The 27529-nt window shown below is 33.8% G+C and overlaps 2 protein-coding genes across 2 annotated transcripts in view; both read right to left on the minus strand.

The window, feature by feature from the left end:
- Nucleotides 1-16: 16 nt before the first annotated feature.
- Nucleotides 17-12768, minus strand: LOC134680964 (uncharacterized). Its single transcript, XM_063540285.1, has 4 exons — nucleotides 12674-12768; nucleotides 5401-5511; nucleotides 2026-2092; nucleotides 17-1268 (listed from the first exon to the last, which is right to left on the minus strand). Exons 1-4 carry the CDS (start codon nucleotides 12753-12755, stop codon nucleotides 1199-1201), a joined length of 330 nt encoding a protein of 109 aa, XP_063396355.1. The 5' UTR covers nucleotides 12756-12768; the 3' UTR covers nucleotides 17-1198.
- Nucleotides 12769-13323: 555 nt separating this feature from the next.
- Nucleotides 13324-27529, minus strand: part of LOC134727673 (uncharacterized) — a 39748-nt gene continuing 25542 nt past the window's right edge. Inside the window, exons 3-5 of the mRNA XM_063592053.1 lie at nucleotides 19439-19585; nucleotides 18206-18350; nucleotides 13324-13478 (exon numbers count right to left, since the gene is read on the minus strand). Of these exons, the coding sequence (XP_063448123.1) occupies nucleotides 13324-13478; nucleotides 18206-18350; nucleotides 19439-19585 (447 nt within the window). The remainder of the gene's footprint in view (nucleotides 13479-18205; nucleotides 18351-19438; nucleotides 19586-27529) is intronic.

Raw genomic sequence — 27529 nt, forward strand, 5'->3', positions numbered from 1 at the left:
ATTGTATTCAGAGGATATTTAATATTTGACAACAAATAAAAATAAATAATTCTAAGTTTAATTTAAACTGAACCAGGAAAGTTTCGACCTGCCAGTTAAGCATTAGGACATGCAAGTATTTACATATATATATGAACATAAATACAATAAAAATTTGATGCCTGAAAACTGTAGAAGCAAGACAAAATACTCTACCAACTGAGGATTACCCCATACAATTTAGCTAATCTATTGGGAGTCCTCAAAACAAAATTATATACATAAAATAATATACAAAAAGGTGAGTTGACCAAAGAAATAAAAAACAATACCTTATACACAACAAACAAGCAAGTAAAATGTCATATGAAACAAGTATTAACTATTATATTAATTTTACACAGTATTTTCAGAAAATTTCCAAATCTTCAACTGTCCATGTTTTATGGGTGAACAGAACTTCAGCTGATAATGTGATTAAACTTTTGTCGTATACATCCTTTGTATAGTGTAATTCATTAGTTTGAAGTGCAGATTTTGAATATTCTATAGGAAAAGTATGATTTAAGGCGTATAATACAAGCATATCAATAACAATATAGACTAGCTACATCCCTTTTTGATATTTATCCCATGGCTTTTTTTCAAGATGCACTTTATATTTTCTTATCAAGTTAGTTATAAGAATAGAGGATGTGGTATGATTGTCAATGAGACAGTCATCTGGAAAGGTTCCAAGTACAAATAAAAATTTATCTACAGGTTACCGTACGGCTTTCAACAATGGACAAGAATCCACAACATAAAGTAAGCTGTAAAAAGCCCCTAAACAAGAAAATGTGACACAATTCAAGATAACAACAAACCTTTATAAATTTAGATTCACCTTTATAAATCAAGGCATCATGCATCCCCTGTAGGTCGATATTAACAGAGATTTTCATATACAATGCTATAAACCTCTTTATATAAGCAAAAGTAATACATGCATATAACTGCCAATAAGTGCACTCTAAATCTAAGACTACTTTTTAACTCATGTAATTTATATCAAAAGAGCAAAACCTAAGAAGATATAATTGTAACAGGATGCTGTTATAGATGTCCAAAGAAACACAAATTGAATTCTCCTTCAAATCAAAAACTATCTCCAGGGCCTGTATAATTCTAGAAATGCCCCTCAGGGCACTAACCTTGTATGATCAGTGAATGTGCCTTGCTAAAACATAGGGTAATCCATGATTACAAAGTTCGCCTCATCTGCAACATTCTTTGTACCTAAGACAAACCTATAAAACACAATAATTCATAAAAGTAAGAGCTTTAAGCTAAGGAGGGTCAACTATGCATGAAATGTAGGTCAAATTACATGATCCTAGACCATATAGTGACTGAGAAATGAACTCGACATAAACTTTAACCAAAGTCAATCAAGCATGAAATGTAGGTCAAATTGACCTATTTTGGTATGGATGCTGACAGGCTCCCAAAGTTACATCCCCACATCAAGTGACACGATCCTAGGTCATAAAGTATCCGAGAAATGAACTTGGATGTAAACTTTAACCAAAGTCAATAAAAGCATGAAATGTAGGTCAAATTGACCAATTTTGGTATGGATGCTGACAGGCTCCCAAAGTTACACTCCCACATCAAGTTATATGATCCTAGGCCACATAGTATCTAAGAAATGAACTTCGACGTAAACTTTAACCAAAGTCAATCAAGCATGAAATGTAGGTCAAATTGACCTATTTTGGTATGGATGCTGACAGGCTCGCAAAGTTACATCCCCACATCAAGTTACATGATCCTAGGCCACATAGTATCTGAGAAATGAACTCGGACGTAAACTTTAACCAAAGTCAATCAAGCATGAAATGGAGGTCAAATTGACCTATTTTGGTATTGATGCTGACAGGCTTGCAAAGTTACATCCCCACATCAAATTACATGATCCTAGGCCACATAGTATCTGAGAAATGAACTCGGACGTAAACTTTTAACCAAAGTTAATCAATGTGTACTTACATTTTTGATACTTACCAATCACTTGGTGTGAAAGTTGAAGGAGCCTTCCTTTTTCTCTTGCCAGTTTTGAGTGATACAACTTCTATTAATTCATTATTATTATAGGTTCAAGATAGGAATTAAATATTAAACAAGATGAACTGTGAGCTATTACTCACAAAAGTCTACCCCCGCTAACCATATCATTATAGGATCTGCAAGTTCGTAAACAGGAAGTAGAAGAGCAGCAGACCTGAAAACCACTTAAACAATACAGCACCCCAACCTGATACTTGATAACAAATATCTAATAGCTGTAATACATAGTAGTTGAGAAAAGTGTTACGAAAATTTTTCATTAATATCCCTGTCTAATTTATGTACTAAGTCCGTAAACAGGAAGTTGAAGAGCGACAGACCTGAAAACCGCTTACACAGTACAGCACCCCAACCTGATGCTTGATATCAAATATCAAATAGCTGTGATTCATAGTAGCAGAGAAAAGTCTTACGAAAAATTTTCATTAATACCCCTATGTCTAATATATGTACTAAGTCTGTAAACAGGAAGTAGAAGAGCGACAGACCTGAAAACCGTTTACATGGTACAGCACCCCAACCTGATGCTTGATACCAAATATCTAATAGCTGTGATACATAGTAGTTGAGAAAAGTGTTATGAAAATTTTTCATTAATACCCCTATGTCTAATATATGTACTAAGTCTGTAAACAGGAAGTAGATGAGCACCAGACCTGAAAACCACTTACACGGTACAGCACCCCAACCTGATGCTTGATACCAAATATCTAATAGCTGTAATACATAGTAGCTGAGAAAAGTGTTACAAAAAAGTGTTACGGATGGACTGACAGAGGACGGACTGACTGACGGACGGACGGACAGAGGTAAAATACTATACCCCCCCTCTCCTTCGGAGCGGGGGTATAATTATTACTGTTAATTTACTTAGCTGGCACTGATAACGGTAATTGAAGAGAAATTTAAAATATGACAGGTGTGTTTTTTCTTTTATATTGTCTTAATTACATGTACTTAGCCAAGTGGCATTTATAACCATGCTAATTTTTATTCCGATTAAGTTGATGCCCTGACCTCTTTTGATCTCTAGTTAACACTTGCCAATAATATAAACATACAGACCATGAAAAGAAAACTTGTTAAGTATGAAAATGGGAAAGAACAAGAGCAAAAACGGCTCTGGACCTGCAGCGCTGGCACTTCATGGAAACATAGGTGCTTACCAATCGCAGCATAATAGTATGTAGCATTGGATAATAAAGGGAATTGTGAAAACAAAAGGAAATTGAGTACAGGTTTTTTATATATAAAATGCAAGAAATATGACAATTTTAGCATGATATACATCTATTAAATTTTGGCCTTGGCAGCCATGTTGGTTGCCCGTCAAGGACTACGGATATAATTTTAAAAATAGATACCATAAGGATGATTGTGGCCAAGATTGGTTCCATTTGACCTGGTAGTTTCAGAGGAGAAAATTATTATTTGCGAAATTTTAACCCTCGCTAACACTCGGGATTAAAATTTTACACAAACAATGCAACCCATGTTAAAATCTCCAATAAACCATGGCTGCCATGAATTATTTCTTAAATAGTCAAAAACGTTAAAATTGGCCAAAAATCATCATTTATGGGCAATAACCCCTTTGCGAGGGCATCCGACAATTTTGGCATAAATGGAACTTAGGTAGATTTTGACATTCTGAACATTTTTGCCTATGTCAGATTTTCTCTATCTGCAATGGTTTTCAAGAAATTAGTCAATATTTGCATTTTACCCCTATGTTCTATTTTTAGCCCTGGCGGCCATCTTGGTTGACTGACATGGACATCATACCCTAAGGATGATTGTGGCTAGTTTTCGTTCCATTTGGCCTGGCAGTTGCAGAGGAGAAGATTTTTGTTAAAAGTTAACGGACGACGACGACGGACGCCAAGTGATGGGAATAGCTCAGTTGATCTTTCAGGTCAGGTGAGCTAATAAAAAGTGAAAGGGAACCAGGCATTACAAATTCCAGCCTAATTTTAAAATTTCAATTCAATCGGATGAAGCATTTTTGAATTAGTGTACAACATACAAGAAAAACGCATTTTTTTAACACCAAAGTCCCACAACTCTAGAACAACATATAGAAAAATCAGAAAAAAAACGAAAGAGAACCAGGCATTACCTATTCTAGCCTAATTATAAAATTTCGGATTAATCGGATGAAGCATTTTTGAGTTACTGTACGACATTCAAGAAAAATGGCATTTTTTGTAAAAATCAAAGTCCCATACTCTGGACACATCGCAAAATTGGAAAAAAACAAAAGGTAACCAGACATTACCAATTCCAGCCTAATTTTAAAATTTCAGTTCAATTGGATGAAGCATTTTTGAATTCATGAACGACATACAAGAATAAAGAGCTTGGCCGAGTGCACCATGATACGACCGCAATGGTCGACAAGTGTTCATTTGGGCAAGTGTTGACACACTTCTAAAGTGGACACAATAATATGCTTGACACAGTAATTTGCTGGACACAGAAATTACATTAGTACTAAAAAGCACCACTTTGGCCCCTAATAGGTTGGAAGAACTGCAAGTCCTAGCTCAAATCTGCTAAAATTCTCTATGTTGGAAATTCGATAAGGACTCTAAAGAAGAAAAAAAAACTTTGAAATCGGACGAGAAATAAAAAAGTTTGTTTTTTGGGATTGAGCACCACTTTGGCCCCTAATAGCTCGGAAACGGTACAAGCTACGTTAAATCCGTCGAGACTCTACCAGTGCAAAAGTTCATAAGGAAAACAATGAAAAATCAAAAAATCAAAATGAAAATATGAAAATTAAAAATTTCATGAACAAAAAAGAGAAGTCCGTTTTAGCCCCTTTTAGCTCTGAAACCTTAAGTCCTAGCTCAAATCTGTAAAAATTCACTTTGTTGGAAAAAATATGACTACTTTTGACATAACTGAAAATCGAAATTGTCAATTTTATTTAATATAAAAAGAAATTCAGGTTTAAAGATATTTTTTAGCCTACAACTTTTGAAAATTTACTGGATTTTTTTTCCTTAAATTGACGATTGTTGTTGGAAGGGACTTGGACAATATTCATGACATGGTCAAATTACAACTAGATGGAAAATTAGACGCCTTTTTCGTGCCACCGTGACAATAAGTGAAGGGCATATTGTTTATACTGATCCATCTGTCCGTTTGATGTTTTAGAACAAAATAAAACATAAATTATGGATGGATGGACAACAGACAGACGATAAATAATGGATGAAAATGCTTAGTGATGGCAAAAACTTGCAAGCCTTTCAGGCTAAGTGACCAAAACAGAAACCAATAATACAAATCAGCAATTCTTACTTTTCTTGTTTTCTTGCTTTTCAGCTACTTTACTGCTGCTTGGAGTATATATTTTTCTAGGAATTCTTTTCCTTTTTGGATAGGAAATTGGAGTTTCCATTGTTGGTAGATCTGCAAAAGATGAATATCATATTTGACAGATGTTTCACTATCAACTGTTTCATTACCAGGACCAAAATAAAAAAAATAATGTATGATCTGACATAAAAAAAAAAACAAGCTGTGTCAAGTCTTGTATTGCTGTTTTATATTTCAGAATATTTATGTGTCCGTGTCGTTACCAATTCCACTCTGAATGTAAATCATAATAATTTTGCGCTTGACACGAACCAGCTAGTAACTATTGCAAGAAAGGTAACTAGAGGCTCCAAGGAGCCTGTGTCGCTCACCTGTTTTCAAATTTGTCTAAATCTTCCTACTTAACATTTTTGCTGTTCAAACTTTCAATATATCTATAACAGTTTAAAAGATACTTTTTAAAGCACTAAAATCGGTGAAAATATAAAAATAGAGGATATGGTAATAAACAAGTAATAAACATTTAAGGGCAATAAATCCAATAACAAGTGGTCATTTGAACTGTGTGTAGAGCTTTTATTGCTGAACATATTTGCAATCTAAAATATTTTTTTTTCTATCTATAATCACTGTGCTTAAACAGCTGTGGGTAACTTAAGTTACCCACAGCCCAAGATGGCGCAAGACATCTTCTGTTTATATAGATTTTAGTTATTTTAAAGCAAAACAAAGTTGTTTAACGAAGATAAAGCTTTCAAGAAGATGTATATCAGTTTCGCCCGCACTAATAAAAGTAGAAATAACTCAAGTATAAAACAATAAGTCGAAAAACAACTGATTTTAAAAGTCCAAAAGAGGTACGTAACTTTTACAAGAGATATCCGTAACTTTTTTTACGTAATTTACAGAGATGTCCGTAACTTCATGATGTGTCTTTAACTTTTCTCAGAATTTATATTGTTATACACAAAAATATAAAGGTAAGCTATGAAATATCGTAAGTTGGTATACAACTACATTTAGTTACAGTAAAGAGTAAAGGTTAACGCCTTACTTATTCCCAAAAACGGCAAGGGGAATTCATAGTCAGAAGTTCCAATTTTCGAAACGATCCCTTAAAGCAAAACACTAAACCCCTTCAACATTTTTTATTCTAGATTATATGTGATATCACTCTGTCTGTTTTACTCATAAAATTACAGCAACACAGTACTGCAACATACATTTTTACAATAACAAACCACGGCTGTCCTTAATCAACTAGTTTAAGATGAATATTAAGAAGCCGAAAAATCTGAACATGTAGCTTAAATGTTTTTCTTCTATGCGGTGCCAATATTCAAATTTTCAGATGAAATTACAAAAGGGAATAAACCGTACATTAATACTGAAACAATGAAAATATCTTAGCCTTATTTTTTAAGAAACCAGGACTTGTTGGGTTAATAAACTTTCTTCATTATTTACTTGTGTTACTCATCGAAACATAGTGCAATTACATATATGTAATTTCAAATAGATTTGCCAGGATCACATTGTTGTTTTTCTTCAAACAGTTGAAAATAAAATTTCTACTGGGATAATGATTTATTGAGTTCTTTGAAACCCTGTCTCTCCTTCGGTAGCTGTTAATAGTGGAAAACACTGGTATAAAGCCGATGCCCGTAAATGCAGTTACGGTTAGCCGTAGATGGCATACGAAAATATGGGCATTATATTTTCTAGCTTTTAAGCCTACAAAATTGTTACAATTGTTGAATTTTGCAATTTAGGAAAAGGTCAGTGTCTCAAGATTTAATATAGACCAGAATCATGTTTATTATATGTCTAGCTATTTCATTTTTAAAGCTCTTAGTGAGCTGTAAGATGCGTGTACCTGCTGCTTTTTCTACAGTTTAGATGCCCTTAACTTGTAAAGCGGATGCGTGTAACTTGCAGATCTAATGATTGTAAATTGCAGTAGCTGAAATGCTGAAGTTTATTGCATGTTTAATGTACAAATTATCCTGTATTGGTACGCAATTTTATGTTATATTTTCATGAACGTAGAGAGCGTGGCACTCTTCCTATACGAGGCATCGGATTTAATGTCCCTAATCTGACCGGACCTGACTGTGTATTTGTACATCCAGCACAGCTAAACGGACCAAAGTTAAGCGCTTAAGTTGGTATTATCCCATTGTTTGTGAGTGTCATTTTCTTCGGTGTCCGTGGAAAAGGAAAACAAATGTCAGATCATTATGTATAAAGAATCCTTATATACGCAAAAATTATGCATCCAAAGGCTACAACAGAAAAATTACCCACGGCCAGAGTTTTCGGTTAAGAAAAGTTACGGACATCTTTTGCCATTTTAAAAATTGTTCTTAGGCTAAGCTAAGACAAAATGCATTACATTTTTTGTTTTCAGTTGATTATTTTGCCTTAGATACAATACATTGACAACTTGTAAAGAATTATTAATGCGTAAATCTAAAGATATTTGATAAAATTAAAATCGCATTATTTTACGCCGCCATATTGGGCTGTGGGTAACTTAAGTTACCCACAGCCGTTTAAGCACAGTGATAATAGTTTATGAGATAATAGCCAAAAGCATTCAAATTTGCCAAAAACTGTCATTTATGGCCAATAACCCCTATGCAGGAGTATCCAACAATTTTGACATAAATATAAATTAAATAGATCTTGTCATTCTGAACATTTTTGTCCTTGTCACATTTTCTCTGTTTGCAATGAATGGTTTTTGAGATATTAGTCAATACAGTCGAACATGTTTTTCATTAACAGCCATATGTTTAATATATGTACTAAGTCCGTAAACAGGATGGCTTAGTATGACGGACGAAGGGACAGACAAAGTCCATGATTTGCTATTGGAAACCGCAGAAATTGGTAGGATCAAAATCTAAATTAGGAGGTGCACAATGGGAACATGTAACAAAGATTCTCTGACAGTTTCATGGAATTCCCTTCAGTAGTTTAGGGACGGAAGGATGAACGGACGGACACAACGAATACTATATACCCCGTTTTTTTAAGCGGGGGTAAAACTAAATAATGTATCAAATTATTACAATAAAATATCAATGAAAGACTCATTTTTTTTTTTACAAAATTTTAAAAATAAAGATTGATAGTCATGTTACTGTAAAGGACAGTTGAAAGTATAATTAAAGAAATTGTTCATTGAAACTTTAGGCCAAATTGTAATATATGGACTGGCAGGCCACTCCAAAAGGCCCTCAGTGTCTTGAACTATTTCTTAAATATTGACCTTAATCACATGAAATATTTGTACAAGGTAAATAAATCCTTGTATCCACCTCATCAAAAGTCATAAATTGTATAATATACAATTATGACCTTCATGGAAAGTTAATACAGTCAAACCTGTGAAAACCGGACCCTGAGTAATCCGGTTTCCTGTCAATTCCGGCCGAAAATTAAAGTCCCACTTCCTTCCCTTAATATTCTTTGCAAAAATGTCCCTTGTAAACCGGACCCTGTCTATTCGGAATTCCGATCTAATTATCTAGTCCCAATACAGTAAATTACTTTAATTATTACCTGTCAAAACCGGTTTGGCCTTTTATCATAACGGTATTGATTGATGTCAATCAACTGATCAAGTCGACAGAGATCCGACCACTTTTGAAACGAAATAACTGCTATGGAAAATTAATCTTCAATGCCTACGGAGGAAACTTATGATGGACAGAAAAACAACTCGTGTTTATCAATTCAAACAATGTGGAGATTCCGACGCAAACAAAATCTGCGAAAGTGAAAATGAAGCGGACGAGCCAGAAACTTTAACTTCATATGAGTATTTCTTCACAAACATTAAATGTATGAATCATTTTTCAAATTCCAAAGATGATGGATTTCTTAACTTTCTCATACCAATGAGAGCAATGATTGAAGATGTTTCGTTCGTAGAAAAATGGTAAAAAGCAGGGACATGTCCAAATATATATTGTGTTCAAATCATCGGCACTCTAGGTTAAATAAAATTAGTTTCAGAATTTTCTATTATTCAATACACTAATTTATAATATGTCAGTAATCTACTGTACTATACAAGCTTATTATTTGTTAATTGCATGAAATATGCAGTTCTGTAAAATATCTGACGTCATGAACCACTGACTTCCTGTCAATCTGAAAACCTGAATAAACCGACCCACTGCCTAAACCGGCCCTTTTTGACGGTCCCAGAGGTGGCCGGTTTACACAGGTTTTACTGTATCCAAAATTGATAAATCGAGGAAGAGGTTATTTCCTGCGGGCATAGCCAAAGGGAAATTCCCCCTTTCGAGATTTAACAATTTTGGATATTAACTTTTCATGAAGGACATAATTGTTTTATTATACCACACTAAACATTGGACTTGTTTTAACCCATTTTACAAGCATCAGCGTAAAAGTTTCATTTCAAAAACTAACTAGTCTTTGAGACTTTCAGGAAATTTACCAAAGTTGGAATTGCAACTTTTGGAATCAGAGCATTTCAAAACATTTCATTAGTTTTTATGATATATATATATGGTAAGTCTTGTAGAATGATTCCAAAAATCAAGCAGTCTTTTTAAGACTTTCAGAAAATTTACAAAACTTGGAATTGCAATTTTTTGAAATCTTAGTGTTCCATGTAATTCCAATAAATAAAATGTAGCAAAAGAGATTAATTGCAAGTTAAATTTTGAAAAATTAATGAGTCTTTGAGACTTTCAGGAAATTTACCAAAAATGGAAATCTGAACATTCAAAAATATTTTGTTTGTTTTTGCAATGTAAGAATAGTAAGTTTTGAGGAACATTTTCAAAGATTTGCCAGTCTTTGAGACTTTCAGGAATTTTCTTAAAACTGGAATTGGCATTTTTTTAAAATCCAAGTGTGCATATCTTTTTATATGTTATTGTAAAACACAATTAGTTTCAAGGAACATTTCCAAAATTTAAACAGTCTTTGAGACTTTCAGGAAATTTACCAAAGTTGGAATTGCCATATTTGGAATCCAAACATACAGTATTGTTCCAACTGTTATACTAATACATAATAAAAAGCTTCGCCGAGCACAGCATGATACGACCGCAGTTGTCGACAAGTGTTCATTTGGGCAAGTATTGACACACTACTAAAGTGGACACAATAATGTGCTGGACACAGTAATTTGCTGGACACAGTAATTTGCTGGATACAGTAATTAGCTGGACACAGTAATATACTGGACACAGAAATTAAGACCCTTGTAGCAGGGAAACCGTAAGTCCCAGCTTAAATTTGGAGAGAATCAAACGGGTTGGAAATTTGTTAAGGAATCCAAACAAAAAAAATGTTGTAATTTGACGAGAAATAAAAAAGTTCTATTTTTGGAGTTAGCACCACTTTGGCCCCTAATAGCTCGGAAACGGTAAAAGCTATGTTAAATCCGTTGACATACTATCGGTGCGGAAGTTCATAAGGAACATAATGAAAAAAACAAAACCAAAATAAGATGAAAAATAAAAATTTGACAAACAAAAAAGAGAAGTTCGTTTTAGCCCTTTTAGCCCCTTGTAGCTCAGAAACCGTAAGTCCTAGCTCAAATCGGTAAAAATTTTCTGAGTTGGAAATTTCATAAGGAATCCAAAGAAAAAAAACCCGTTGAAATCGGACGAGAAATAAAAAAGTTTTTTTTTTAATTTAGCACCACTTTGGTCCCTAATAGCTCGGAAACGGTAAAAGCTACGTTAAGTCCGTTGACATACTATCGGTGCGGAATTTCATAAGGAACATAATGAAAAAAACAAAATGAAAATAAGATGAAAAATAAAAATTTGACGAACAAAAAAGAGAAGGCAGTTTTAGCCCCTTTTGGCCCCTTGTAGCTCCGAAACCGTAGGTCCTAGCTCAAATCGCTTAAAATTTCATGAGGAATCAAAAAAAAAAAAAACCATTGAAATCGGACAAGAAATAAAAAAGTTCGTTTTTTGGGATTTAGCACCACTTTGGCCGCTTATAGCTCGGAAACGGTAAAGGCTATGTTAAATCCGTTGCAATATTACAGTTGCGGGATTTCATAAGGAACATTATGAAAAAAATTTGATTAAAATTGAACAAACAAGAATGTGTCCTCAGTACACGAATGCTCCACTCGCACTATCATTTTCTATGTTCAGTGGACCGTGAAATTGGGGTAAAATCTCTAATTTGGCATTAAAATTAGAAAGATCATATCATAGGGAACATGTGTACCAAGTTTGAAGTCGATTGGACTTCAACTTCATCAAAAACTACCTCGACCAAAAACTTTAAACTGAAGCGGGACAGACGGACGAACGAACGAACGGACGGACGAACGAACGGACGCACAGACCAGAAAACATAATACCCCTCTACTATCGTAGGTGGGGCATAAAAATAAATCCTCTACATCATATTTAATATAAACACTTATTTTGCCCTTTTTGGCCCCTATTTCAGGAACCGGCGGGGGCATAACCCCCAAAAACAATCCTAAGCTGTATTTTGTGGTTATATTCCTTGTGTTAAAATTTCGTAGCATTTGCTCTATCAGAACTTAAGTTATTGTCCGGAAACCATTAATCTGGACGACGACGACGACGCCGACACCGACGACGCCAACGGACAGGGGCGATACCATTATACGAACGCAAAATTTTTGCGGTTGTATAAAAAGTTAGTTGCTTGGATCATAATCATACCAAAAGATGTCGCATATTAATCATTTGGTGGGAAATCATTTTGCCCTAAGGGCAAAGTTCAAAATTCCGAAACCTTCGACACAGACAACTTTCATAGTACTACTTATACACTTATAATTTTCATGTTTCTACCATGAAAGGTGTAAGAGGAGTTCGTGCAGAATCGATTTTGTCATTATTTTTAACCCTTAGGAAAATGCCCTCAGGGCTTGCAGGCAAAATACCATGCCACTGCTAGACTTGGTACCCATAATGGGAGGTCATACTGTTGGAACCAACTTCCTATTGTAAATAGTTTGGAAGATTTCACCATTTTCTGCCTATCTCAAAAACGAAATTTCGCTCATAAATTTGCCCATGAATTTCATACCCTGATCACATACTCTAACATGCTACCAAGTTTCAAGTTTCCATCATTTCTAGTTTCTGCGATTTTGCATGACATTACATACATACAAACAGACGGACTGCATTACATACATGACATAATCCCCCCGCTTTCGCTTAGCAGGGGGGATAAAAACAGCACTTGACAATATTTATACCCTCTTCTTCATTGATAATATTCTCTTCTGAATCGATGAACTGTTCCCTCTCAAAATCTTCTTCTGCCTCTACACCTTCCATCTGAGTATTTCTATCTTCTCTGTCTATTTCTAACTCTTTCTCTGAATAAGGAAAGATATTTCATTAACTAACATAAATTGCTTACCTGGATAGTCTTAACCAAACATATCAATGGCTAAATATAGCAATTTTAATGCCGTTTTAATTTTTTGTGTGTGATCTATGCATTCTTTTAGTAACAATTTTGAAGATGACTGAATAAAAAAAAAACTAGAGGCTCAGGTGAGCATCAAGAATTGCCCATGGCAGCCAATTTTGTTGTCCAATCAGGACGAAATGAGGCAATTTTATAACAGACCTTACATAGATGCATCCTGCCAAGTTTGATTCCATTTAGCCCAGCGGTTTCAGAGGGGAAGATTAAAGTGTGATAAGTTATGATAGATGTTTCATGGTGGCAAAAGCTCACATTACCCTAATAATAATCTATAAAGCAATCAACAATGCTCATCTTTCATACATGTTGTCTGAAATAAATTAAATATTCTGCAATCATGGACTAATGCAAAACATATTACAATTAATCATTCAATTATTAAACAGAAATCAAAAACACATGTTTCTGAATTCACAATTCCATTTGTTTCTTTGGTAAAACTCTAAATTTACCTGAATCAGAGTCCAAAATGCATTGCAGTTGTTCTATTACCCTGGGCCTACTTATGACATACTGCATCACCACAGATGGATTTGCATCTGCAAATCTGGTCCATTTTTCTTTAACTGAAAATATAAGATTTTCATCCAATGATAAACAGAGGACAGGTCTGAGCTTTTTTTTTGCAAAGGTTTATTTTGCCTCTCAAGCTTAAAATGACTTAATTGACAGTCCAAAATAACATTTGAAATTACAGATAATTTTATCAATACAAACTGAGGTGCTCAACAACCTACTTTGTTGACTACTCAATAACCTATATTGTGGTCAACACAGGAATTGTGTTACCAGTAGCTTGCTTCATACAGTAATGTGTTTGATATGCTTACTTTCTTGACAGTCTAACTTGCTTGCCACGATTATGTTGGTAGTTCACTATTATTGAAATATATTGGAAATCAGAATTAGAATAAACAGCTGCGCCACAAGTGCAATATACGCCCATTCCGATTTTTTTTTATAGTTCATTTCAAAACATATGCAGTGGAACCTGTCTTATCCGACACACCTCGGGACCAGAGAAATATGTCGGATTGGACAGGGTGTCGGAATACTCGGGTTTCACATTTGATAAAAGTGAAATAAGCATGTAAGATACAAACGTGGGCAATAACACCCAAAATAGGTTTTACTAAGGAGATCCTTTAAAGAAAAATAGTGTTTATGAAACATTACACCACGTCAAGTACGAATTCCCAAGATCTCGTAAATATTTAGTACGATAAATTTCAGTGAGATTGACAAGTTCTTAGAACATTTACAGTGTTAGTCTTCATCAATTGTTTAACTATTTTCCCAGTCATGGTTATTTGTATCATTTAGTCGGAATATTGTCTTCGACACTGGTTACATAAAGTAAACTGTCAAAATGAAATCGTTTCACAGTCCAATTAGCAATATTTCTTCGTCTGGATTTTTTTCCCCAACAATTTACTCACATTGAATTAAGAAAGACATTATGAAAAGTATGTATTAAGATTTATATATTTTCCATATGTTGTAGAAATGTTTTTATCCCGTACTGAGCCTCAAATTTCCTATCCGATCAATAAAAAATAACAAGATATTTGTGTACACAGGTAATGGATTAAATTACCTTTAATAAAAATGCATGAAATACACCTGACTGAATTATGATTACCTTGTTTATAAATTGATTAAGGAGATCAAAGGGTCGGATTAAACAAGTATAATTAGAGTACTTATGAAGGCTGGGACTTGAAAATGCTGTCGGATTACGGAGTAGACGGGTGACGGAATACAGAAGATTTTTTAACAAAGAATGTTAAAGAAAACTTTCGGGACCAGTAAATTTTGTCAGATTTCACAGGATGTCGGAATATTCAGGTGTCGGATTAAGCAGATTCGACTGTAATTATCAGATCATGTCTATTTCAAACAAAACAAAAGAAGAAACACTATGTGAATTTTAAAAGCAAACAGACAATTATTTTTATAAAAATAAAATTTAATAAAATAATGAAAAAAATAATAAATTAAATATAGAACCAAAAAAAATCTAAATGAAAATAGGAAAAAAATATTCTTTAGTTATTCACAAAAAAAAAGTAAGTTACTTAGTCCGCTCCCAACTCCAGAACTCTAAAAGGACAATAGGGAAAATAACAAAAACCAAAGGCATTTACTCTACATAGGACCTACATGTAACATCATGTTAAAATTTAGTAAGAATTGGTCAAAGTAAACTTGAGTTTTTGTGAAAAATGTCAATTTTCAATGAACAAAGTCCCATAACTCTTGAACGACAAAAGTGAAAATCAATGAACCGTAACAAGACTCAAACTCAATCTGTAACATCAATAAATATCTATATACCAAAAATCAGTTCAATATCTCAAGGTGTTTAGTAAAAAAGTCTGGAAAACTGGTTGTTGCGCAACAAGTCAGAATGACAAACAAGGGTAAAACTATATGTCCCGACCACTTTGTGGCGGGACATAAAAAAGTGCTGAAAACTTCAAATTCACTGTAATTTTCTAAGTCCGAGGGCGTAACATCCGTAAAAATTATTCAACCACAACCAAAGTAGAACTTAATCTGTAACTTCTCATGATAAGACCACATACCAAAAATAAAATCAATTGGTTGAACATTACAAAAAAAAGTGTGGAATACTTAAAATTCACTGTAATTTTGTATGTATAGAAATATTTTATATTTTGGGCCACTTTTACCTTTAACCTATGTCTTTTACTTTTTATTGTTTTGTATGTTTTATATTTGGTTTGTTTAGCCCCACTGCCAGTGGTTTTACATTTACAATTTCTTTGATATTGAATTTTTCTATGTCCAAGGGCTGTAGCTTCCGTGAAAATCATTGAACCGTCACCAAACTCTAACTTAATCTGTAACTCTTCATAATAAGGCTACATACCAAAGATATTATCATTTGGTTGAAGCATTACCAAAATAAAGAGCTACGCCAAGCGCAGCATGATACGACCGCAGTGGTCGAACAGGTGTTCATTTGGGCAAGCATTGACACACTACTAAAGTGGGCACAATAATATGCTGGACACAATAATATGCTGGACACAGTAATATGCTGGACAGAGAATTCTGATTAGTAATAAAAAAACTTTTTTTTTTTTTTTTTTTTATTTAGCACCACTTTGGCCCCTAATAGCTCGAAAACGGTAAAAGCTATGCTAAATCTGTCGTACTCTACTGTTGCGAAAGTTCATAAGGAACATAAAGAAAAACTAGAAAATGTGTCTGTAAGCCACAGATGCCCTGCCATTAAGATCAATATGAGGTTCCATGTTGTCTCATGTAAAAATTGACCAAAATGCTGCTGAAAAGAGCTGTATGGCAAATTTAAACCAAAGTCACTCAAGCATAAGATATGTCAAAGTGACCAAAAAGAGGTCAAACTGTGCTGCACTGTGCAAGAATACTACAACAGTGTAATATCATTGATACACTACCACAGATTCCGAGAAATGGCAGTAAATGCAAAACTTAACCAAAATCATTCAAGCATAAAATGTAGGTCATGGTATTCTAGAAGATGCTGAACTGTGCTGCACTATGCAAGGACACTACAATACATTAATATCATTGATATACTACATTAGGTTCTTGAGAAATAATCCTCGACACAAAACTTTACCAAAATCACTGAAGCATAAAATGTAGGTCATAGTGACCAAAAAGATGCTGAACTGTGCTGCACTAAGCAAGAACACTACCAATAGTCTAATATCATTGATACACTACCATAGGGTTCTGAGAAATGGACCTATACACAAAACATAACCAAAACCACTGAAGCATAAAATGTAGGTCATATTGACCAAAAAGATGCTGAACTGTGTTGCACTAAGCAAGAACACTACAACAGTCTAATATCATTGATGCACTACCATAGGGTTCTGAGAAATGGACCTAAACGCAAAACTTAACCAAAATCACTCAAGCATAAAATGTAGGTCATAGTGACCCAAAAGATGCTGAACTGTTGAACTGTGTTACACTACATAGGAACACCACAGTGGTGAAATATCATTCATATATTACAATAGGTTTCTTCACAATGGTCATTTATGAAAAAAGTTATTGAAGTCAATCAAGCATGAAATGTAGGTCAAATTGACCCAAATGTTGTTGATCAATGTAGTACTATTTAAGAAGAATATACTGATGAAATATCATTGGTACATCATTATCACATTCTGAGAAATGGACCTTAACGCAAAACTTAACCAAGATCGGGACAGACGGACGTACATTATGTACATACGTATGTACGGACGGACAAGGGTAAATCTATATGCCCCTTTCACTTCGTGGCGGGGCATAAAAAACAAAACCAAAATAAGATGAAAAATAAAAATTTGACGAACAAAAAAGAGAAGTCTTTTTTAACCCCTTTTAGCCCCTTATAGCTCAGAAAATGTAAGTCCTAGCTCAAATCTGTTAAAATACACTAAGTTGGAAATTCATAATTTGCTGTTATACATTTTGAAATTGTTTAAAACACTAAGGTTTTTCTACTTCAAGGCATAGGATTTCCTTGGTCTTATTTTGGTGCCCTGTTTCGGTATATTTTGGGTTTATAAGCTCTTCAACTTTATAGTGATTTTGGATTTGCATAGTTTTAGATACATGTAAGAGCGTCACTGATGAGTCTTTTATAGACGAAACACGCGTCTGGCGCAGAAAAAATCTTGCCTTGAACTTTGATGTGATTTTTTTTTTTAACACCATGATGGTTTTCACTGCTGGTGGAGGTATTCTTCCTAGAGGTTAACCCGCTCCGCTAGTCAACACTTCGGTGCTGACGTGATTCATCAAACTAAATGTGCTGTTATAAATTTTGAAATTGTTTAAAACAATAAAGTTTTTCTACTTCAAGGCATAGGATTTCCTTGGTCTTATTTTGGTTCCCTGTTTCGGTATATTTTGGGTTTATAATCTCTTCAACTTCATAGTGATTTGGATTTGCATAGTTTTAGATAAGAGTGTCACTAATGAGTCTTTTATAGACGAAACACTCGACTGGCGCAGAAAAAATATTGCCTTGAACTTTGATGTGATTTTGGGTTTTTTTTGACTGGAAAATGTAATTTTAAGAATTGAATGCAGATTTTTTGCATTTTATGGGCGTGTAAAAGCGTTGACCGTGCGCACATTTTTTGTATGAAGCGCTTCCACGCTTTATATAAAATGTGCTTCGGTCAACGCTTTTACACGCCGATTAAGTACAAAAAATATGCATTCAATTCTTAAATCAATGTGCATATAAACATGATAAACATCATAAACTCACAAGATTCCACAGGTGCACACGTCTTTCTTGTTATGAAATTTTTTATCCAGGTGTAAAGTCTATTCTTTTCTTTCCTTTTCCTTGAATTCTGTCCACAACTGTCCTTCTCATCTAGAGGGGGACTGTCATACTTGGTTCCTACTTCCTAAAGATAACACACATGAAAATCAATATTCAGCAGTTACAAAACTGTACACTAAATAATAATATATGTATGCAAGAGCAAAACAAGAAATCTGTGTGAACTGATGCTTATTAGTGATATTCCGCTCCCGAACTTTGGCGCTAAATACGGAAAATTGAATAATAGATAGAAATAAAATTGTATAATAATAACATCATGAAATAATGGGTGAGATATCACTGATGAAGATGCGTGTCAAAATTCTTTCAAATCTCCTTCCCAAGGGTATGAAGTTAAACTTGTAAATGTATCATGTGTATTGAGTCTGCAATGAAATTCTTGTTCCATATTAAATCTAACTTGAAACTATGAGCACATCTCTATACCCCACCCCTTTTTCCCTCTCACTTTCCTAACCCTATAAGTCATGAGACTTACATCTGATATCGCAAGAAGTTCATCTTCCAATGATACAACCACCTAGGCTCTACAGTACAAAAGCTATGCCAATGATACAACCACCTAGGCTCTACAGTACAAAAGCTATGACATGAAGAACATGAAGAAGAAAAGCTTTAAAAATTATAAAGAAAAAAGTGGATGACATTTTACTATCATGAAGGTCAAGGGTCACATTGACCTAAATTTGGTACGTGACACATCATCTTCGTTTTGCTATCATGAAGATCAAAGTCAAGGTCATTGTGACATAATTTCATTCGTGACACATCCACCTCCCGTATATGATTCATCCACATACCAAGTTTGATAATCCTACAATGTAGGTACTAAGGTACAAAAGTTCTAGGTACAAAAGGACGGATGGACAGACAGACAGACAGAGGTGATTCCTATATACCCACACAAACTTCATTTGATGGGGTATAAAAACGTCAAATAATGCCTTCAAGTTTTTACATGATGTTAACAGTCTACAAACAAACATTTGGGACCATCTTATATTCTTACAGGGTATAAAAAATTGTCATGCATGTCCATCAGACAAACATATATTCCTAAAATTGAACAACCCGTCAACAGTAAAAACAGCAGTCTACATGTAGTCAAAATCTTTTTACTACCTGTCTATATCCTACTATAGTACAAACCTGAACAATGTCAGTTTCTGTTTTCATTTCCAGATATATTTTTAAAATATATATCTCCAGGGGTGATGTCTTTGGTGTTTTTTTTATGACTTCCATCAATTTTTCTTCAAACAAGATAAATGGGGATGTAGGTGCCATGCTCATAAACTATAAAAAAAATAAACACAGATTTGTTACAACAATCATGACAATATCATCTTTTGAGGAGAAAAACGTCACATTTTAGCAATGCGTATTGCACACATATTTGTGTCAGGATGTTAATGCTACAGATACATGTAGTGAATGGGCTATTCCAGAAATAATCCATACCCCCCCCTATAGAGGGTACATGGGGTTCAGAAAAAAATCCATGGAAAATTTGGGATGTGGTTCAGAAAAAAATCTGGAATTCCATGTCGGTCCTATAGAAGGCAAAAAGATAAATTAAAATATTCCATTGAAAATTATGCTGTTGTTATTAGAAAATTTCTGGAAATCCAGAGCATCCTATAGAAGGCAACAATAAAAGTTTAAAAATTCCATGGAAAATCTGGATTCTAGTCGCTTTCAGTAAACTTAAGATAAATTTGTGCTTGTATGTATATCTGTAGTTCATTAGGTAATTCTAAAGCCCTATGTATCTTTACAAACAATGTACCAGAAATTTAAAGTGGTTTAATAGGTTTTTGCTCGTTGTTGAAGGCTGTACGATATTCTAAAGTGGTTAATTTTGTATCTTTTGATCTCTGGTGGGGAGTTAGTACAAATAATTATGATGTCTAGGAAAGCTATTTTAAGCTTTTGCTTTGACGCCTTCCAGTGGATCAAAAGATGTGAAAATTGAAAAATACCCACAGCAGATGGCATGATTATCTTAACTATTGGAGAGTAGTCTTATTGGCAATTTGGAAATGATACCACATTTTATTATTTTAATACTACATGTATAAAGTGTGTCCATACATGTTGTAAGCCAGAGTTGTCAGTACTGAACTTCAGTCTGAGAGTTGTAAATTTGAAATTGTTTGCAATAGGACCTAAAAAAAAATAAAAAAATGTACATTTGTTCATGTACCTCAGCTTCTAACATAACATTCAGGGGATATGATATTCATGTAGATATTGATAGTGATAATACTTCAAAATAAATGCATACTTCCAACACCACATGACATGTTTACTATTACATTTGTAATCTTATTGGGACAATTCACAACTTCTAATTGGAGATTGAGATAATAATATTTCCCCTCTTTTTTTTTACCATGGAAGTTACATGTACATGCATGTATATCAGTATATTGGTATTATAGAACTTGTTTGCTTTTTTGCATTTTCATAAAACATGTGTTATCATGTTTATGGTCATGGCATAAGGGAAAAAATTCTCAGAAAATAAATGCCTGTGATTAAAAAAAATATTTTGAAACTTGCATTTCTAGAACTAAGTGAAATTAAATTGATATGAATACTGTGTATATTATAATTTATTCATGACAAAAATGATAAAAAAAAAAACCTTTATAAACATAACAAATGGTTCTAACATCCAAATTCCACTAATTATATTTAACTTTTGATTTTGTAATCAAACTTGATTATAGACCCATAGTTATCTTTTTGTTTCAAGTTTGTTTTTTATTGTGAAGGAGTCATATTTTAATGCAGCTATAAGGTTTATGATAAAAAATGTAAAACATCCATACTACATTGTACTAAGAAATGAAGAATCAAAAGAAATGACTAAGTAAAAATACTGGATGTTGATAACAAATCAAGATTTTTACAACTATTTACAAGTCAGTGTTTTAATGGTTTTAAAATAAAAACAAAATCATAGTTCACTATCTGGATTTATAGGGTTTTATTTACAATGATTTATGTTCTCTACAAGTATGTTTGTATTGAAATTTGTGAGAAACCACACACCAGGACCTACTGCTTTTCATAGTTGTTGAGGTTGAAGATTATTTTATCTAGCCATCTAGTTGACAAACAATCAGTAATTAAAAAGCTTTAAAGAAGTCCCACTGTGAACACATGGCCATTTCTGTGGACTTTAATTATATCATAATATACTACATGCAATTACTTGAACCACATGTTATAAGACAAAGGAGATAAATACTAGGAACTATGTATCCACAATCCCTTGCTCTGCAAAAATAAATATTTAGTCTCAGTTTTAAAATTAGAAAAGTTTATTTTTTTATTATTTAAATTGTTATTTTTTCCGTTTATTTATCAATCATTATAATACATTGACTCTATTTGTCTAAGTGGATTAATATGATTACATCTATTATATGAATATGTTTTGAATATATATACATAATGTATCATCTTTCAGTTCCATAACTTATCTTAACTTTAAAAATGTTAAACATGTATACATTTAAAAAATCAAATGTCATTCATATTATACAAATTTAGAGTTTAACAATTGTTTAAAAGTTTTGTAATTTTCTTTAATTTCATGATGTTTTAGGAAATTATAACATGTAAAGAAATACAGGAATTTGAAAACAATAAGAAATTATATAAATCGTTCCCCAAAGAAGGATTGTTAGATGTCTAGATTTGGCGACTTTAGTTGCAGGCGACAAATAGAAAATTGTAAAACTGCATGTACAGGAAATTATATGAGATTAGAGACACATTTATTTTGTAATGTATTGTGAACTAATTTATAATTTTTTTAAAAACCATTTGTATTTGGAGAAAACATTTTAAAATTGTGACTGTGGTATGAGAACATTAAAGGAGTAGGTCCGGTAAGGGCCGATTTTGGCCCCAAATTTCAGTTTCATCTAACGAGATATTTAGGACACTTTTTAAACACTTAAGTGTATATTTCAATTGATTCGATTAGTTTATGTAAAAGATTTTAACTGATCAGTCATTAAAAACGCTCCGATTGAAGCTTAAATATGAAAAATCTAACAAATATGCCAAAAAACGTCACTTTTCAGATGGTTTTCGTCAAAAATGAAAGTGGCCGCATCCGTGTTCATCCTCAACCTTTATATATGTTATGTATTATCATCAAATACAACTTACATTTTAATATTATGAATGAACACGAATGCGGCCACTTTACAATACGCACATTTAAAATTCAGTTCAAGAGAAGTCCGAGTCTGATGTCAGAAGATATTACCAAAGAAAATATTTAATCTCCTGAATAAATGTCTCAGAATATTCACATGACATTCATATTTACCAAGCCAAAATATGAAGAAACTCGCCCCTTTACCCTCGTTACCCGTAATGCTGTATACATAACTTCTCTTCATTAGAGGCTGCATTATCTAAGCTTTAGACGGAAACTGTCTAAAATTTAACTAAAATGCTATAATTGTGAAGATTTCAGTAATTTAGCATGACTTTATGATGCTAGTACACGATATTTGTACATTGTATTGTCAAAAACAGCACATATTTATGTAGCAGAAGCATTCTACTTTCCAAAAAATAGCTAAAAGATTACATTTGCTCAATTTTGCAAAGCTGCTTAATTTTGGAGCCAAAAAGGGGTCTTACTGAACCTACTCCTTTGATAACTTCTCAAATTTCATTCCAGTATACAATTTTTTTTTGTAGAAAATCAGTCATTTCTTATTCAAATTTATATTGAAGATTTTATAATATAAATATAAAGATAACATACATACTAAACAAAAATTTTGTTTTACAAAAAAAAGGGGGGGATGTCTGGAGCTTATAAAATTCAAAACTCAGAAGATTTTGCCACTAGCTGATTTTGATAACCAATATAACAATCTATTTATGTTGAACCATGGAAGTATTATATTGACAGGAACTACAACGATTTGTTAGCACTTATTTATAACCCGGGGAGCTCTGTAGAAAAGATATGGAAACTGACTAATTAGTATGTTATCGTTAATAGCCCTTTGTGACCATGTGCGATGCCGCCGTCCTAAATTGACCAGAAATACTTCTTATCATCACGTGGTTTTTATTGCGAAAGGTTATCTCTAATACCTGTCGGAAAACCCCTTTGTTTATTTCAATCTCGTCTGTGGTCTTTCAGAATTATTCAATTTTTCAAAACAAATCGACTAATGTACAAAACAAGAAAATCGGACGAGAACTTTGAATACTACAACGTTTTGAAGTGGTGAGTGACAATATTTCATTAGTTTGTGGGTTAAGTTTAAATCGTAATTAAGGTGTGTTCCGGTTACCGCCGGTTAAAAATAAATATATTTGATAAAAATAATTACTGTGAAGTTTCGAGTAGTCTATATAGTTAAGGTACTGGATAACCCTGGAAAGTAGAAATTTCCAGTTTAAAATACGAAAATTAATCGAACAAGTACCAACATCAACAAAATACAGAAGAAGAAAACAGAGATCTCACTTCGTTGTGTAGCTATTTATATAATGTTGGTTAATATCTTTTTAATTGTGAATATAAAAACTTCATGTCTACCCGCAATTGAAAGACCTTTCCGATCATATAAAGCCATGGTCAGTATTTTATCATTTGAACATGTATGACTATGCCAATATATATACTAGCCAAGATTTAAAAAAAGTCTTTATGACCCGAGTATTGTTTTCTCACAAGGACAAATCTTAAAGTTATCAACTTCTACTGTAAATCTTATACTTTATATATGCACTTAAAAAACAAGGTTTAATGTCTATTTCAAAAACGTAAACTGAAACTGTTTTACAGTGCACTTAACATATACATGTCCATGAAATCAGAAATCAGTGATGTATATTTGGCAGTCAGGATATTTCATATATCAGTGGCGGATGCAGGAATTTTCGAAAGGGGGGGGTGCTAGCCCAGGGCAAAGGGGGGGTGCAAAACATATGTCCCGATTCAAATGCATTGATCTGCCAAAATAAAGGGGGTGCGCACCCCCGGAACCCCCCTCTGGATCCGCCACTGTATATAATAATATACGTAAAGCCTTATTTAACATGGTGTTAAACCAGCCCTGGATTTGGAGTAAGTCTTATAATTGCTCTATAATAAAATTGTCTTTTTTTAAATCTTGATTAAATCGGCTCAATTTTCAATATGTACAGTCCCGAAATATGAATGAAATACATGCCACTGGACGTAAGACAAACAACTTTCAATCACAACTTATGATGTGCTTTTTCTACCCTTCAACCCTTAAAAACAAATCCAAAATAGTCTTTTTTTGTCAACAGATATGGTAAAAAATGGACCCAGACTATAACTGTCGTTTATGTGGAACTACAGAAAAGAGAACTGCTCACCACCTATCATACGAAAAATCAAAATATGCTAGAGACATTAAACTCTCACTAAACATTGATATTCAAAATGATCCAAGTGATTTTCCAAAATTTATTTGTATTAGTTGTCAATCTAAGTTGTATATATGTTGAATCATTGCAAACTAGATTTCGCAAAAAGACTTGTTTTTGACATTAGTGCCCTTGAATCTTTCTCTTTTGTTCCATCGCGCTTTAGCGTGCTGTACCATCGTACTTTAGGGAACAAACAAACATCGCACTTTAGCGTGAGACACCGTCATACTTTAGCGTAGACCATTGCACTTTAGCGTGACCATCGCACTTTAGAGTACCATCGCACTTTAGAGTCCTACATGTATAAACAAGAAGATGTGGTAAGAATACCAATGAGACATCTCTCAACCCAAATCACAGCGCATAAAAAGTTAACAGGTATAGGTCAAAAACATGGAGCCTTGGCTCACACCAAGCAACAAGTTATAATGGGCCCCAAAAATAACAGAAAACCAACTGTGGAATCTATATGAAAAAAAAAGAAACCAGAAACATGAACAAGTTACTACACCAACAAATGACAACCACTGAACAATGTCAATGGCATCTGACTTAGAAAAGGTGCATAAAAAAATGTAGTGTTTTAAACATTACAACAGGAGCCAACCTTCACCCTTACCAGAGACCGTAATGTATCATAACAATATAAAAAGACCCAAGATAAATTATCCATTGAATGATTGTACATTTGAAATGGATGAACTTGATCACAAAGACATTTAAACAAAAACAAGTAAGCATACAGCTGCCATACACTGAATGAATGCCAGTTTGATCTAATCATCTACATGTATGACACAAAAAAAACAATATTAAAACTTATATGTTTCATGAAAATTGTTTATCTGGAATTTTTCTGTTGGAAATTAAATTTGTCTGGAAATATTTATTTCCACAGGATATTTTCTTGGAATTTTTAGTATTATTCTCATTTTTTTCCTGGAATATTTTTTAGAATTTTTGAAATAATCTGGAAATTATTGACAACTTACAGAATATTTTCTTGAAAATCTGAGATTTTAACAGATTTTTTTTCTAGAAATCCTTAACCTTCTATAGGGGGGGTATTAGTCCGAGATTACTCTGACGTCCGACGGCTGTTTTGCCAGACAAGCTGGGGCCGTGGGACGTCAGAGCTTGTCCCATATCAAAAAGTGGATATTTGCCCACCCAAAATAGATGCGCTACTTTGACGCTTCTGGAGCCGACTGGGGGACTTGGAATTTAATAAATCGGGCATCAGTCTCTTCATTTTTCATTTATCTCTTCATTTATGTAAGTTTCACCTACCTGCCAACCTTTATTTTTCTATATTTTAACAGTTTTCATAGTGACCCCTCCATTTCAGCATTTTCACTTTCACTTTCAAATATGGACGTCAAGTTACGAGAGAGTTCGTGGCCTCGAGACTCAAATATGCAAATATTTATATTTTTTTACCTCCTTTATAAGAGATCGATGATTAACATCTAGAAGCAACCACGTTTTTTCGGTAATCAGCATTTAGTTCCGACCACGAAAACGATCGGAAGCTCTCGAATCTTTAGGCAGGTGCATCCTAAATGAACGAGGTGTTACATTATGGTCATTTGCCCTGTTTTCTCGTGGTCACGTGATAGTATTTGAAAATGATAGTGAAAATGCTGAAATGGGGGGGTCACTATGAAAACTGTTAAAATATAGAAAAATAAAGGTTGGCAGGTAAGTGAAACTTACATAAATGAAGAGATAAATGAAAAGTGAAGAGACTGATGCCCGATTTATTAAATTCCAAGTCCCCCAGTCGGCTCCAGAAGCGACAAAGTAGCGCATCTATTTTGGGTGGGCAAATATCCACTTTTTGATATGGGACAAGCTCTGACGTCCCACGGCCCCAGCTTGTCTGGCAAAACAGCCGTCGGACGTCAGAGTAATCTCGGACTAGGGGGGTATGGATTATTTCTGGAATAGCCCAATACGGCAATAGTGAATAATCAACAATAAGGGATTCTATGTCATCTGGTAAAGGTGGAAAATACGGGGGGGGAGGGGTCCGCCACTGTCTCACCATTCCTCCATAATTATTTTTATGGTTGTGTTTCCTATTCTTATCGTTGCGTTTTGTTGTTAGCGCCTTATGACAAATCCATTAAATATGTGCATGGTGTGTACACTGGTTTTGCTGACGTATCTATTATACAATAAACTGCATATCGGAATCGGTTTTTGAGATCCGGATTGGACACGACTGGTGTGCGACTAAACCCGAGACTCGCCGAGCGTTTTACACTCCTACCTAGGAGTCTACTCCCGTATTCGGAAGAAGAAATATTTAAAATTTAACTGTCGAGAGTGGATAAATATCGTATTACACGAGATTTGGTGGTGGAATCTGTTTATCTAATGATTTTCTAACAATACGCAGGCAAACTTATTCCTTCTTTGCGACTGATCTGCAAAAAGATGTGTTCTTTCTATGTGATGTCATGGTCGCCTTTTTTTCATGCCGTCACAATAGGAAATTCGGAGGAAAACAAGAAAATTCGACGTCATAATCGGATTTTAACCAATCAAGAACTGAGATCAAACGAAGCACACGTGGATTTTTTTTATACAATGGGTGCACTAGAAAGGGATAAATTGACTAAAAATTAGAGAAAAATATTTATAAAACTTCTGAGTAGTTGCTATTGTAGAGGGGGAGGACAGGGGGTACCCTTCTCCCTTCTTCCACCCCTCTTCTCCTTTCTCCTACCCCTCTTCTCCTTATTTTTTTTTAATTTACCGGAAAAAAGAGAGATATTTTAT

The sequence above is a fragment of the Mytilus trossulus genome, chromosome 8 (genome assembly GCF_036588685.1).
Source record: "Mytilus trossulus isolate FHL-02 chromosome 8, PNRI_Mtr1.1.1.hap1, whole genome shotgun sequence".
Taxonomy (NCBI): domain Eukaryota; kingdom Metazoa; phylum Mollusca; class Bivalvia; order Mytilida; family Mytilidae; genus Mytilus; species Mytilus trossulus.